Source organism: Micromys minutus (assembly GCF_963924665.1).
Source record: "Micromys minutus genome assembly, chromosome: 10".
Lineage (NCBI taxonomy): Eukaryota > Metazoa > Chordata > Mammalia > Rodentia > Muridae > Micromys > Micromys minutus.
This window is the reverse complement of record NC_137979.1, coordinates 13,564,232-13,579,430: the sequence shown is the minus strand read 5'-3', so window position 1 is coordinate 13,579,430 and position 15,199 is coordinate 13,564,232. Positions and strand designations below refer to the sequence as shown.

Sequence of the window (15,199 nt, the reverse complement as noted above, 5' to 3'; positions counted from 1 at the left end):
AAAGCAGAATGAAATATGGCCTTTTTTAGGGACAGTTTCATGTTGAATGTGTATTCCATGGCTGTTAATGGTATGTCTTCTATGGGTGTGTGGTATGTCCATATACTATACGGCACGTTTTAATGGGAAAGTTTCTCTCTTGGTGGTTTGTTTTGTCTAGATGATTACAAATCAGTGATTACAGATCAGTGCCTAGTCCAACTGTCCCCAGAGAGATGTCAGCCAGCTTGTGATGGGAGCAGATGCAGAGACCCTCAGCCAAACACTAGACGAAGCCAGGGGAACTGTGAAGAAAAGGGGCAGGGGGATAAAGGAGTCAGAGGAGTCAAAAGCCCCACAAGAACAGGACGCACAGAATCAACAAAGTAGGGCTCGTAGGGGCTCACAGACACTGAAGCAACAGTCTGGTCACTGTATGGGTCTGACCTAGGTCCTCTGCATGTGTGTATGGTTGTGAGCTTGGTGTTCTTGTGGGCCTCCTGATGGTGGTAGTGTGTGTGTGTGGGGGGAGGTGTCCCTGACTCTTTGCTTGCTCTTGTGACCCTTTTCTCTTAGTCCAACTTGATATGAGGGTCTGTGATAGTCTTATTATTATTATTTATCTTGTTATACCATGTTCACTTGATGTCCCCAGAGGTGTCTTCTTCTTCTTCTTCTTCCTCTTCTTCTTCTTCCTCTTCTTTCTCTTCTTCTTCTTCTTCTTCTTCTTCTTCTTCTTTTTCCTCTTCCTCTTCTTCTTCTTCTTCTTCTTCCTCTTCTTCTTCTTCTTCTTCTTCTTCTTCTTCTTCTTCTTCTTCTTCTTCTTCTTCTTCTTTCTCTTCTTCTTCTTCTTCTTCTTCTTCCTCTTCTTCTTCTTCTTTTTCCTCTTCTTCTTCTTCTTCTTCTTCTTCTTCTTCTTCTTTCTCTTCTTCTTCTTCTTTTTCCTCTTCTTCTTCTTCTTCTTCTTCTTCTTCTTCTTCTTCTTCTTCTTCTTCTTCTTCTTCTTCCTCTTCTTCTTCTTCTTCTTCTTCTTCTTCTTCTTCTTCTTCTTCTTCTTCTCCTTCTCCTTCTCCTTCTCCTTCTCCTTCCTCTTCCTCTTCCTCTTCCTCTTCTTCTTCTTCTTCTTCTTCTTCTTCTTCTTCTTCTTTTTCCATCATTCATTTCATTTCTAGAGGAATCTGTTCTTTTGTATGTTCCCAGTAACCATACATAAGATTTCCACTTCTTTGCATGTGTGGTCTTTGCTATTTTCTGCCATCTTTGCTGTGGGGGAGGGGTGCTGCCTATAATCAGCCTGTTAAGATGCTGCTGAGAACTCACCCTGGGTGTTTGTTTATACGTTTGGCTTTGGAGACAGGCTCTCACGTGGCCAGTTTGGTTCCTTCCCTCCCAAGCTTCCCTGACATCCCTGTATCCTGCTGGGGAGCAGGCACCTTTGTCTCTGTGTGAGAGGCGGTGGTTGTTACACAGCACACACACCTACTTTCTTGCCTGTTCTCCAGGGTGGACATGGGAATGCTTCCAGGAGTGGAGCTCCTACACCCGCCTGGCCATCCCGAGCATGTTCATGGTGTGCATCGAGTGGTGGACCTTCGAGATTGGGACCTTCCTTGCAGGTCTGTCTGTACCAGGGGGATCTGCAGGCAGCCTGGGCAGCCACAGCACAGAGGCTTCCCAGAAATGGGAGCTCTACTTCTGTTCTCTGGTGCTCTTCGGGGTACTCGGGGCACTCGTAGGGGCTTGCAGTAGAGGCATGAACACGCATGCAGAGGGTGGCATGGCTCTCCCTCTGCTATGTCCTCCTGTGCTTTGTGAACACGGAAATCGAGGCTCATGAGATGGGAAGGCCCAGCTGTCCTGACTCTCTGACCACCCTGTGTGGTTGCTGGCTTCGCCAGGCTTCCACCTGAGTTTGGCTGTGTGTTAGCTGTGAGCCGCATTTCTGCCGGACCTGTAATTCTTCCGGTCTTCTTTCTGGAAATGTTTATAGTTCAGACTGTCAGTGATCTGTAGACACCCCTTGCTTCAGTTATTTCCAAAGCTGCCCTGCTCCCCTTCCTACCACCTGACTCTCGAGACCCCTGCCACCCAGGAGCCTCACCTTACCTGACTTTGGTCCTCAGGGTGTCTTCCCTGACGGAGCAGGAGTTTGTAGAGTGAGTGCTTCACCTGCTGTGCCTGAGAGTCTTAGCAACTTGCCAACAATATGTGTCTAGGGTTTTGGCATCTGGGCTATTCTTGGTTTCTCTTAAATGAAATATGGGCTAGAAGCTGGGGGCATGACACAGTTGTGCATGCATGTGTGCGTGCATGTTTGTGCGCGCACACACACACAAACACAGAGAGAGAGAGAGACAGAGACACAGAGAGAATATATATATATATATATATATATATATATATATATATATATATATATATTCTAGTTTCATAAAGAAAATGGCTCCTGGGTCTCCTGTCTGACTTGTATTGTCTGAGTTGCTGTTTCAGGCCTTGTTAATGTGACAGAACTGGGAGCCCAGGCCGTCATCTATGAACTGGCTTCTGTCGCCTACATGGTAAGAGCACGAGGACACTTTGTTCCTTCTTTGTAGAAAACCCGTGGACCACATTTAGCAGAGGTGGGAAGGAGGAGGAAGGAGACCTGGGTCCTGACCATGTCTCCCATTGTGTGGCATGGGGCTCCTCACCTAATTCTCTGTGATTCAAACTTGGTACATAAAACCGAGAGGAAACTGTAGCCACCGTGCATGAGGCCCTTTGTGTCAAACAGCAGGAAGCTTGGTGTATTCAGTTAACCAGCGTGGAGCTGCTGCTGGGACTTGGGTTTGCGTGTGAGGGATCAGCTTCTCTCCTCATCTGGCCTGTGGCCTGGTCAGGAGACAGAGAAAAAGAAAGAGCATCCGAGAATCTCACCTGTGTATGACAAGTTAGTAAAAAGCAAACAAGGACCCAACGGTGGTGTATGCCATTAATCCAAGCACTTGGGAGACAGAGGCAGGCAGATCTCTGTGAGTTTGAGGCTAGCCTGGTCTACAAAGCAAATCCAGGACAGCCAGAGCTGTTACATACACAGAGCAACCCTGTCTCAAAACATAAAACAAAACACAACAAACAAACAAAAAGCACAGAACAGGTCTGAGATGCATCAAACCTTTCAAGTGGGGGAGCTGGGGGAACTTTTTTGTTTCCTAGTTTAAGCTGACTGAACTGGATGAGAGCAGCTAGCCTGGGAAGCCCAGCGTTGGCAGCCCACTGTGGAACCTGAACAGGGGGCTCTGTGCTAGGATACTACTTGTTGCTGCTGCAGGAGTTGCTAAGAGAAAGGGTGGAGGGAGGGTGGCGCAGTGGGCAGGCCCATTTGCTCTCAGGGAAAGAGGTGTGTGGGCCTGGGGAAGCAGGAGGAGGGTGCTGGAGTCAGTCATGTGAGGAACTAGGAGGTGGCCAAGGAAGAAAGAAGAGAATAGACAGGGTGTGTGTGTGTGGGCGGGGGTGGGGGGAGGCAGAGTGTGGCTGCAGAATGCAGAACAAGACACAGATCAGCACAGACACAGCTGTGCTGCCACATAGTGCCTTTTAGCTTCTGGTGGTTTTAGACGTTTCCTGTCCCACACCTGGCACAAGGTACTCTGGTTGTTTCAAAAAGATCACAGAGGCCATCTGGGCAAAAGGATTATGAGCCATTTTGGAACCTGTCCCCCTTTTAATCATAGCAATGAGGGCATGAGTGTAGCTCAGTTGGAGGAACCCTTATGACACCTGAATACCTGAAATTGTTAGCAGCGGACAGAGTGTGGGCTACATGAAAAGAAAAGGAAGTGTTGCTCATCTTGGAATGCAAAAGAAGGCTGTGTATGAGCAGACCTGGTATGCAGAAGGCAGGACTGGAAGGAGAGAAGATGGAGGGAGGTAGAAAGGAAGGGAAGAAGGAAGGAAAAGGGAAGAACATTCCTGTTCTTCTGTTTGGATTTTCTCCTGGGAATGGCCCCTGAGAGCCCAGTGCAAACCTGGAACATGCTCATTTCAGCGGCGCAGCCTCCTTACTCCAGCCCAACCCACCCCGCAGTGCAATGAAGGAAGGGCTGGCTTCTGGGCAGCAGGGCGCCCGCCTGCGCTTCTTCCTCCCAACCCTTACCTGCCTCTGCCTGGGCAGCACCTCTCCATGCTGTGCTCTGGCCTCAGTGCCTGGGCTTCCAATCTTAGGGTGCTGCTGCCGCTGAGGAGGAGGAGGAGAAGGTGGGGGAGGGGGGGGAGGGGGAGGGAGGAGGAGGAGAAGGGGGAGGAGGAGGTGGGGGAGGAGGTGGAGGAGGGGGGCAGGGATTGAGTGTGGTCCAGCCTTCTTCTGTGTGAATGCTGGTCTGTGGCTTCTCACTGTTCCAGGGTGTAATGCTGGCACCAGCTGTCCTAGCCAATGCCAGGTACCCTTGCTCAGTGACTGAGGCACGCAGGAGCATACTCTACTACCTCAGAGTGACAGAGGTGTGAGGTGCACACTCGACTGGTTGTATTTAGGGGGAAGAGGGAGCCACACGAGGCAGTCACTCCTCTGCTTTTTAAAATACCCAATGTGTGTTTATAAATATTTTCTTCCATTTTGCCTGAGGCTTTCTTATGTTTTGAATCTCACCTGTGACAGCACGTATCTCTTGTATCGGACAGTGTTTCCTGGTGGCCCTTTTCCTATTCCTCATTTTTCTCCAGCTGAAAAATGATTATGTTGACTTTGGGCATATAAGTCCTACATGTAGCCAGACCTATTTAAAATTGTGTGTGTGTGTGTGTGTGTGTGTGTGTGTGTGTGTGTTGGATGATCTATGTGCAGGCACATACACATGAAGGCCAGGGCAGCGTGTCATGTATGATACTCTATTTCTCTCATCCCGAGACAAAGCCTCTCATTAAACCTGGAGCTAGGCTGGTGGCCATCCAGCCGCGATGACCCTCCCGTCCCCTTCCCTGCTTGTGCTGTGCTGAGGTTACAGGCTTCGGTGGTCATAATGAGCTTTTTACATGGCTTCTGGGGATTTGAACTCAGGTCCTCATGTTTGTGCAGCAAGCACCCCTCACCTGCTGAGCCATTTATCCCGCCCCATTTTTAAGTTCATAATTTTAAGATACATAATTTTATCAGCTCAAGTTATTCTTTAATATATGAGAAACTAGACAGCTGTCGGGAGACAGTGCTCCTGGTAGAGATGAGATCTGAAAGCTGCTGTGTGAATTATCAAAGCAGAGGTAGCCCACACAGGAGCTGTTTGCTGTCAGGGCTCCCAGGAGAGGCCACTGGCCACACTGGGTTGTGGGATGGTAATTTAGATGATGCTGACAATTGGCTGACAGTTTGTTTAAGAATCCCAGAGACATTGGTTCATAATTAGAATCAAACAAATTAGAATCAAACAAACCTTGGTACTTGAAGAGAGCATTCCCATTGACTGGATGTCCACTTCCCACTCCTGTTGCTGTGATGGGAGACCCCACTGAAAGCAACCTATGGGAGAAAGGATTTCTTTTGGTTATAGCTTCAGGTCACAGTCCATCACAGCAGGGAAGTCACAAACAGAAGAAGCTTGAGGCAGCTGGTCACATTACAGTGGAGGAGTATAACGTGATGAATGTGTATACTTAACTCCTCTCCTTCCCTCCTGCCCACCTTCCCTTCATTATTTTTGTGACAGGTCTTACATTGTCTGGGCTGGCTTGGAACTTTCCATGTAGACTAAGCTGGCTTCCAACTCCGAGAGATCTGCCTGCCTCTGCCTCCCAAGTGCTGGGATGAAAGGTGTGGTGGCCACCTTAGCACTCTCCCTTTGATACAGTCTAGGAACCCAGTCTAAAGAATGCTGCCGCCCACAGTGGGCAGATCTTTTCACTTCAATCTAAGCAACATAACCCTCCAGGCATGCCCAGAACCAGGTCTCCCAGGTGGATCTGGACCTCGTTGAGTTGACAGTTCTATTCCATCTGTCCCACTGTCAGTGAAATTATGGAATCTGATTTCACCCATCTTCATGAGTCCTGCAGGAAAAGTTCTAAGTGCTTTTTACAAAGTTTGCGCAGTTTTTAGAAATTATTTATCCATTGTATATTAACTTAAGTCTGACCTTGTAGAATGTATTTTAAACAAAGTTGTGATGGTGTTTATCTGTACCTTACCATTAAAGGAAGCCCTACCCCTAGCCAAGTCTAGCCCTACTCTGCCTTGCCTGGACTGAGGCTTAGTGGAGGGAGGGGGTGCACCAAGGCTCTTTACCAGTGAGAAAATCTGGTTTCAAGACAGCTGAGCCATCTGTTTCTAGACTCACAGCTTGGAGGTAGTAAGAACCATCTCTAGAACCTAGATTGTGAAGTCTGTCTGAAATCCCCATGTAGTAGGGTCCTACTGCATTAACATGCAGATTTCCTTTCCTTTCCTTTTTTTAACTGTGACTTATGATTGCTAATCCCCAGGTGCCCTTTGGCTTTGGTGTGGCTGCCAGTGTCCGAGTGGGCAATGCTCTGGGGGCAGGGAATGCTGACCAGGCCCGGCGTTCCTGTACCACTGTTCTTCTGTGTGCTGGTGAGCAACATCCCTGATGTCCTTACTGAACTTGGTGTGATATCTTGAGTCTGCGTTTCCACAACAGAGTATCTGAGATGGGTAAAGTTGTTAAGAACTACGTTTATTACTCACAGACTAAAGATCAAGGTACCTCCAGGTCTGGCTATCTGGTGAAATCTGCTCTCAGCTTCCAAGCTCTGCTCAATGTTAGGTTGTCTTGAAGGGGGAATTCGTGGTAAGAGACCAAGAAGTGGAAAAAGGAGGCCAGGCCCTTTGAAAAAGCACCTGTCCCACGCCTGGCAGCAGGGCCCTCATGAGTCAGTCACCTTGCTTCTGTGCTGGGAATGAAATTTCACCCTGAGTATTAGAGAGACAAAAACATTCTTAATGGAATCCTCATGTTCCCAAGGGTCCAGCTGTGGATGACAGACTCCCTTAAAGGGATAGAAAACAGCAGATCTTAGTTGGCTTTTTCATAGACAGTAAAAAAGAGTGAGTATGCATGCTGTAGCACTGATTTTGAGACAGGGTTTAACCACGTTGCCCAGGCTGGTTAAGCAATCCTTCTGCCCCAACTTCCCACACACCCGGGACTGCAGGTGCGTGTCCCTGAGCCCAGCTGCATTTTTGCATTTCTTGACTAACTGACAAAAATCTCCCGAGAAATGTCACGTACTGGAAAACTGTTGCTTCCTGTGACTCCTTCTGCATTTCCCAGGGGTCTGTGCGCTCCTGGTGGGGATTCTGCTCGCTGCCTTGAAGGACGTGGTTGCCTACATCTTCACCACTGACAAGTAGGTAGTCATCCAGGTAGCTCTGATGCTTTCCTCCCTGAATGCTTCTGCTGGCGAGGGGGCATTGCCTTTCCCTCAACACGAAAGCTTGTAGCACCACAGCCAGGAGGGGAGGCAGGCACAGTGGAGAAACAAGTTTGAATGGTGCAAAACCAGGCAAATTCACCCCACTCTTCCAGTATCCACTGCACTCCTCAGCTCTGAGTATAATTTTGCTTTGAGAAACAGGAGACAGCACTTGGGTTAGTCTTATTCTGAGACAGGCACGTGGTGGGCCCGGGCAGTCTGTGGTAGCCAACTCTTCATTGAGGCCATGTTTGCAAAAATCACAGACTCAACCTTCACTTTTATTGTATTTTCTGTAACAATAGTTGCATAGTTATTTAAGTATAAGAAATTGTCTGTTATCAGGCCTAGTGGCCCAGACCTGCCAAAACTGCAGTTATCCGGCAGTAGGGACAGGAAGATAAATTCAAGGCAAGTTTGGACAACTAAGCGAGACTGTCTTTAAATACTTTTTATTAAAGAAGAAAATATCTGCATAGTGTCAGAAATTCTATTAGTGAAATTTGAATTAGTATGATTTTATCATATACGTAATTTGCAAAAAAAATGTATGCTAGGCTTGTAATTTTAAAAAAAATTATGTAGTGATATGTGTATGTATGTATGCATGCATGTATGTATGTATGTATTTTTGTATGTGTCTATGTGTGTCTATGTATGTATCTGTGTGTGTATGTGTGTATATGTGTGTGTGTATATGTGTATGTATGTATATGTGCATGTGTGTGTGTATGTATAGAGGGAGGTCAGCACACAACCTATAGGAGTCGATTCTTTCCTTTCACTATGTGAATCCTGGGGGTAGAACTCAGCTCATTAGGCTCAGCTGACAGCACCTTTGCCAGCTGAGCCATCTTGCTGACCCAGATGTACTGAAGTCACTGACTACTGTCCTTGCTCCTGTAACAGGGAGATAATTTCCCTCGTGAGTCAAGTGATGCCCATTTTTGCTCCATTTCATCTGTTTGATGCCCTTGCAGTAAGTATGCGGCAATTTTCACTCTGGCATGTGTAGAAAATGTTCCCAGCTTGTTTATCTGAAAATCGCATGTCTGGGATTTAATGTTTGGAGTGAAGGTCTAGGGTCCTCCTGGTTCTCCCCCTCTTCTCTACACTGAACCCCTTCACTGATGTGGTGACCCAGTGGCTTGGTGGCAGCTGTACACTTCCAGGCAGGCCAGTAATGATGAGCTAATGCTGACCACCAGAATGTCTCTCTCTGGGCTCATCTTCTCCGGACCTGTGGGTGTTTTAAGACCCTTTGGCTACATACACTCCAGAACCATCCTTGGATACTTATTCTTAGTATGAACAATTCAGTATTCTCTGTTGCCTGACTTTTAGGTCATTGTCATTTGGCTTCTTTTCCTGTGGGCTTCCCTCCACTCCCTCCACATCACTCTGCAGACGGGGTAGTGAGCATGGCGGTGGTAGCTATAGTGGTGGAGGCCCCCACCCTCAGTCTCCAGCTACTCCCACATTTCCTGCTGAGGGGGCCGTTACTGAAGCCTTCAACTGTTCAGACAATATGTGACTTTGTGAAATAACTGTAAGCAGTTGAGATAGTCAGAAATTTAAACAATGTCACCTGTCCTAGTTGTCTCTCTGTTGCTGTGACAGAATCTACAGCCAAAAGCAACTTGGGGAGGAAAGGGTTTATTTGACTTACACATCCTCAATGACAGTCCATTTAAGGAAGCCAAGGCTGGATCTTAAGGCAGAGCCCAGAGGTAGGAACTGAAACCACCTGCCTGGGGTTGACGCTGCCCACGGTGGGCTGGTCCCTCCCACATCAGTCACTGATCAAGACAATGTCCCCACAGACATGCCCACAGGCCAATGTGATAGATTCAATTCCTCAGTTGAGGTTCTCTCTTCCCAGGTGTCTACATGGTGTCAGGATCACAGCATCAAGCCTTCGACCTGATAGTTCTTTAACAAAAGCTGCTGTGTGCCCTTTCTCAGTAGTTTGGGAAGCAGGATGTTTTCCTTTCTCTCGACTGTGATGTCTGCTTTGGGGGGCAGCTTGGTCTATGGGGCAGCAGCGCTGTACTGTGATGCGCAGGTGCCTGACTACAATGCTGCTGGTTTCCTCCCTGCAGGGCACCTGTGGCGGGGTCCTGAGAGGTACAGGGAAACAAAAGACAGGCGCTGTCCTGAATGCCATTGGTTACTACGGCCTTGGTTTTCCTATCGGAGTGTCGCTGATGTTTGCTGCTAAACTCGGGATCATAGGTATGTGTTTGATCCCTTAGCAATTCACGCCAGATCTCGCTGCTGCAAGGAAATAAATCACGAGAGATGTAAAGCAGTTGCCTGGAGAGCCGTTCTGTGGAAAGGGAGGCATCCCTGCCTGAGGCCTGCTGCAGCAGCAAAGAGCCCTGGTGGCAACCGTGGAATTCTGGTTTACATGACTTCACGGTGCTCCTAGTGTTTCTACACTAAAGGGTGCAATGAATTTGGGGCTGCGGTGTGCCTATGGCTAAGTCATGTTTAAGAAAAGTCTATGGAAGGCTGGTGAAGTGGCTTAGTGGGTAAAAGTGCCGGCCATTAAATCGTCACCTCAATCCATCCTTGGAATCCACTGTCAGAACCAACTCCTAAAAGATGTCCTTTGACCTCATTGCATGTGTACCTACACGCTTATACACACATCATACACCCACATACAATTACATACATACACAAATCATATATATGTGCACCATCATACACATAAGCATACATACATAATCACAAACACATAAACACTTGCACACTCATATACACACATACGCATGCACTGGGGTTGATGCTGCCCATGTATACATGGTGTGTATACATAATCATAAATATATAACCATAAAGACACAATTATATATGTATACATATATATATATATATACATGGTCATATGCACAGTCATATATAATCATACACACAGATCATAAATTAAAATATTAAAAAGTTGACTGTGGCATTTGTTTCACTGAAGCTTTTTAACAAAAATGTCTGAGGATTTGGCAAATGCTTTTTTTGGTGTAATTTTTTCACTTTGAATCAAACATGAAGGTAGGGATATTGTCTTCCTCACAATCATCCTATGATATACAAATTGAACTGCTAGGTTTTCATATTACTGTTTTATGTGGCTTTTGCAATTTACCACAGTTTTATTTTTATGTGTGTTTTTGTTGGGTGTGCATGCTTGAGCTTTTGGCCTTGCACAAGCCAGGTGAATGTTCTGCCATGGAGACGTAGGCTCAGCCCTCATTAGAGATAATATTAATGCTATTTACACACATTGCTTACTTCATTAAATTGGTTCAATTTTTCATATGCCCCAATGCAGCTAAGTAAGATAAGAATTACTTATTTTTGTAGAAGTCTTCTATGACGCTGTTTTAACCTAGGATTTTAAAGAAGTTTATGATTCTGAGGATGTCTCTGTTTCTGTTTGGACTTTTATTGTTTCTACATGAATAAACTTTATCATCCTTGGAAATGTTTTGTTGAGGTTCAGAGTCTGTAGAATTGTGCAAAGTAATTTAAAAGTTGTAAATGTGTTTTGTGTATATATATATATATATATATTTATGTTTTCACTTGTTATATATTTCTTTTAGTAACAATGGATTTTATTTCATGCTCAAAAGTAGTGCAGTTGGAGCTGGGGCTGCCTACCATGCATGATCCCCTCAGAACTGTTTTTAAAAGTCTAATTAGAGAACTTCCAGACTTCAGTGATGTGTGTGAAAAATCACTCCTACTCTGTGTCCAACCAGCACATTTTTATCATGTAACAAACATTATTCCCCCTCTCCCTTTTTCTTTGCAAAGCATGAAATTACAGCTGGCAGAGGGGATAGCTCCTCTGCACTGCATCTCTGGGAGTGAGCATTTGAACGGCTCCTGATTACAAAACACTGGGCGAGGATTACCCAACACACATGCACCACTAATATGTTCCTGAACCTTGCTTTAGGACCAGTTCCTAGGAACGGAATCATGACAGTTAAGGGTATACACTGTCATGCTGTCTACACCTCATCTGTAAGGATCACTCTAGTTCCTGCTTAATGTTTGTGCAGGAACAAATGCAAGAATCAATCTCAGGAAACTGCTGACAAACAAACTGGGAGACTTGGTCCCAACTTACAGCACATCCCAACTCTGCAAAGCTTGCTCTGCAGTGGCTGCCTTAACTCCACCTCTAGAGTGATTTACCACCATCTTCTGTCTTTTCTGGACATTACACTTACATTCAGGCAAACCACTGATACAAATTTTAAAAAAATCTTTAATAGTTTATTCTCATACATATTCTTTCATAGGGCTCTCTTAGAGTCTCAATATATTTTAAGGCTTATTTATTTAATGGGTGTGTACCTGAGTGTATGTGTGTACGGTGCCTGTGGATGCCAAAAGAGAGCATTGAATCTCCTGGAACTGGAGTTAAAGACAGTTGTGAACCACCATGTGGGTACCGGAAACCAAACCTGGGTCTTCTGCAAGAACAGAAAGTGCTCTCAATCCCTGAGCCATCTCTGTATTCCCCAAGTATCCATATTTTTCATGTAACAGTTAGAGGAATGCCTTCCAAGCAAGATACTTCTTTTTCCTCCCTCTGCCCTTCTTCCCTTCCCTTCTTTTCTCCCCCAACCCCTTTCACTCTGTATCCCAGACTGGAACTTACTGTGAATCCCAGGATAGCCTTGAACCTTTATCCTCCTGCTTCAGCCTCCCGAAAGCTAGGATGGTAGGTATGAGGTACCATGCCTAGCTTCAAAGCAAGCTTTTGAAAATTCCAGGCATTTTCATGTATACAGCAGTCTGAAACCTTTTTATGGGTCCCAGTTACCATGGATAAATAGTAACTCCTGTTTCCTCCTGTGGCTTACGTGTCCTCCACCACCTTTTCCTATCTTGTCATTTCCTACTTGGCCTCTCCATGGGCTCCCACCCTGGCATCTCCCTGCAGCAGGCTCCTCCTGCCTCCGTCTGTACTGCTGGCCTGGACCTTCCCTAGGCTGGTTCCTCACCCTCCGTTCTCACTCATTCGGAGTCCACTGCAGGCTTCCACCAACGATGACCAGAGAGCACCTGTCACATTCCCACCACTTTCCACTTCCTGTGTGGTTCCTCGTTGCCGTCTTGTCCCTTCAGTGTCTCTGACAGATCAGTGGCAGACTTCAGTCTTCTCTGCTCCATGTTTATCCAACATTTTTTGAGAAGTTAATTGAAATCTTGCTGAGTTGATTCTGAGCTATTGAGGAATAATTTTAATAATCACGGGAATGGAATTGATTGCTGATTCTCATTTTGAATTCACAGGCCTCTGGGCTGGACTGATAGTCTGTGTCTTCTTCCAAGCCCTCTCCTATCTAGCCTACGTCCTGAGGACAAACTGGAACAGAGTCGCAGAGCAGGTAACAGGCCTCGTGTCAAGCACTTGATCAGTACTTAATGCGTGGTTGACAAGGCGTCTTTCAGGACGAAGTGATAAAGCAGAGTCCCATCAGTTTTGAGACAGTGCATCACCGTCCACACTATGCAGAGGGTAAAGGAGACAGACAGGAAGATTGTTCCTCTTAATTAGAGCTGGCTGGTGTCCTCTGACCACAGGTCCCGGCTTAAAGCAAAGAAAGCAGGAGTTGACTTCAAAATACTTTTGTGTTTCTGTAAAAAGTTTTGTCTGTGCTGATTTGCTCATTTTAAGGCTTCAATTAAGTATTTATTTGGTTCTGTTTTTGCAAAGAAGTCATGTGTTAAGTATTTGTGATTTGTGGGATACTTGGGCTGGGCTGGTGACCCACATGAGCATGTGGGCAGAGACTGAGCACTTATTGTTGTGAGGCCTAATGTAAGACGGGTGGTGGCCAAGAGGAAGGACTCTTAAGGAGACAGAGGTGAGCTCGGGCGTTTGGCCATCACCCTTTCTTTTTCTGATATTCTGAGCTTTGCCTAATGGTAATGGATTCTGTGCTTCTTCAATTCATGTTGACTTGTTGAGGGAACAGAACGTACGGAACATGGACTAGAGGGCTGGAGAGAGGGCGCAGTGGTTAAGAGAACTGACTGCGCTTCAAGAGAATCCCCGCTTGGTTCCCAGCACCCCCAAGGTGGCTCACAAAGTGTGTAACACAGTTCCAAGAGATCCAAAATCATCTTCTGGCCTCCAAGGGCACTGTGTGCACATGGCCTTCAGACATACTTGCAGGCAAAACACCCGTACACATAAACAAGTCTTGTAGGGTGGGGGGAAAGGATATTGACTTGGTCAGTAGACTAGCTGATGCCATTTACCTTTAGATCTTGGTCCTTTTATTTGCATTTGGAGACACTAGAGACCTAAGCGCAAACACGTAGAACCCTCCGTTTTCCCATTAATGTTGCCAGTGCAGCTGGGCGACAAGCAGCGTTTCCCGGCACCGTCTCTTAACACGTCATGTGACATTTTCATGGCCATGGAAGGCTGTTTCTGACATAGACTTTCAGCACTAGCCTTAAGTTGAAGCTTAAACAGGGAGCTACGTCTTGGCTTGACCTCCACCTTATTTACCCATGTGACCTTGTTTTTAGGCACAGGTTCGAGCCGGGCTAAAGAGCAACAAGGAGATGATGCCCACCCCAGCAGGTACTGGACCCTCTCTTTACAGTTCTAGTTCCGATTCACGACGTCTGAAACTCAGTCTGTGCAGAGGTTGAGTTTACGAGCTCCTGCTCTTGTGACGATAACATTTTTCTCCGCTGTAATTTGCCAGATGACAACGGTGAACTCTCCTGTTAAATGTGTTTCATATAAAGTTTATGTAAAAAGTGCTGATGATTGAGGGTCATTTTTTAATACCACAGTGACCAAGTGAATGTCCCACTGTTCTCTCCAAACAGATCTGCCCATCTTGGAAAGAGAAGTGACTGGCGGGGTGATATTGCCTGATATCATCAGACCAGAGAGCCAGACTGGCCAGCTGGTGGTAGAAGGAAACAGCCAGGGTACAGTGCCCACCGTCGGGGAGGTCTTGACGGGGAGACAGCTGGTTATCTACCGCGGAATGGCTCTGACTGTTTCTATTGCTGTCCTCATAGCAGGGATTGTAGTGCGAGTTTTCAATGACCGTGGCTAAGATAGGACTGTCCCCAGTCTGGGGACTGGTAATATCTGTGTGCCATGTCCTGACCATGGATGTGAGCTTGCTACACTCTAAACTTCAGGTAGAAGGGCTGCCAGTGAGCACACCCTTGTTTACACTGCGTTATCTCCCCGTTGTACTGCAGGTCACAAAAGGGGCAGTGTGTGTGCCCAGTGTGTGCAAGGCCCTTGTTTGACGCTCAGCACTAGGGGGAAGGGGGGACGAGCAGATGAATGAGTAAACGGCCATCCAGATTTGGGGGTGAGACACTGGGGAGAGAACCCAAGGGCCTCAGCACGTGCCAGGCAAGTTCTCTGTCACTGAGCACTCCCAGACCCCAGAAGTTCTGCCCGTAAGAATGCTTTTGTCCACTGACTTTATCATGATTTCTAAATGTGTTGGTTTGATTTTTCCTCCTGCGAATGTGCTGTATTCTCCCACGCATCCTCTGCTGCTGCGTTCTCACAATGAGTGATACTGGGTACCTGTTCTGGCTCTGTCTGGGAATTGTGCCACAGAAGAATTTATAAAATAAATGGCTAAGATCTAAAACTCGTGCTGAGAATATTTGGAAACAGAACATTATTATAAAAGGCAACTTTTAGGTTTTTGCCTTTAAACAAGTTTTCATGGTCACACTAATGATCGTTGTAGTCTCTGATGTCTGTCTTGACTGGATCTGACGGAAAGTTCCTGAGATGAGCAAT

General features: G+C 46.4%; 1 protein-coding gene across 1 annotated transcript in view; it reads left to right on the top strand.

The window, feature by feature from the left end:
- The window catches only part of LOC308425454 (multidrug and toxin extrusion protein 2), a gene marked incomplete at both ends in the record, with an annotated part of 38,624 nt that extends 24,138 nt beyond the window's left edge, over window positions 1–14,486 (top strand). The window contains 9 exons of the mRNA XM_080922786.1: window positions 1,482–1,595; window positions 2,470–2,537; window positions 6,430–6,538; window positions 7,239–7,314; window positions 8,290–8,359; window positions 9,483–9,615; window positions 12,694–12,788; window positions 13,942–13,996; window positions 14,251–14,486. Of these exons, the coding sequence (XP_080778912.1) occupies window positions 1,482–1,595; window positions 2,470–2,537; window positions 6,430–6,538; window positions 7,239–7,314; window positions 8,290–8,359; window positions 9,483–9,615; window positions 12,694–12,788; window positions 13,942–13,996; window positions 14,251–14,486 (956 nt within the window). The remainder of the gene's footprint in view (window positions 1–1,481; window positions 1,596–2,469; window positions 2,538–6,429; window positions 6,539–7,238; window positions 7,315–8,289; window positions 8,360–9,482; window positions 9,616–12,693; window positions 12,789–13,941; window positions 13,997–14,250) is intronic.
- Between the last annotated feature and the right edge of the window lie 713 nt (window positions 14,487–15,199).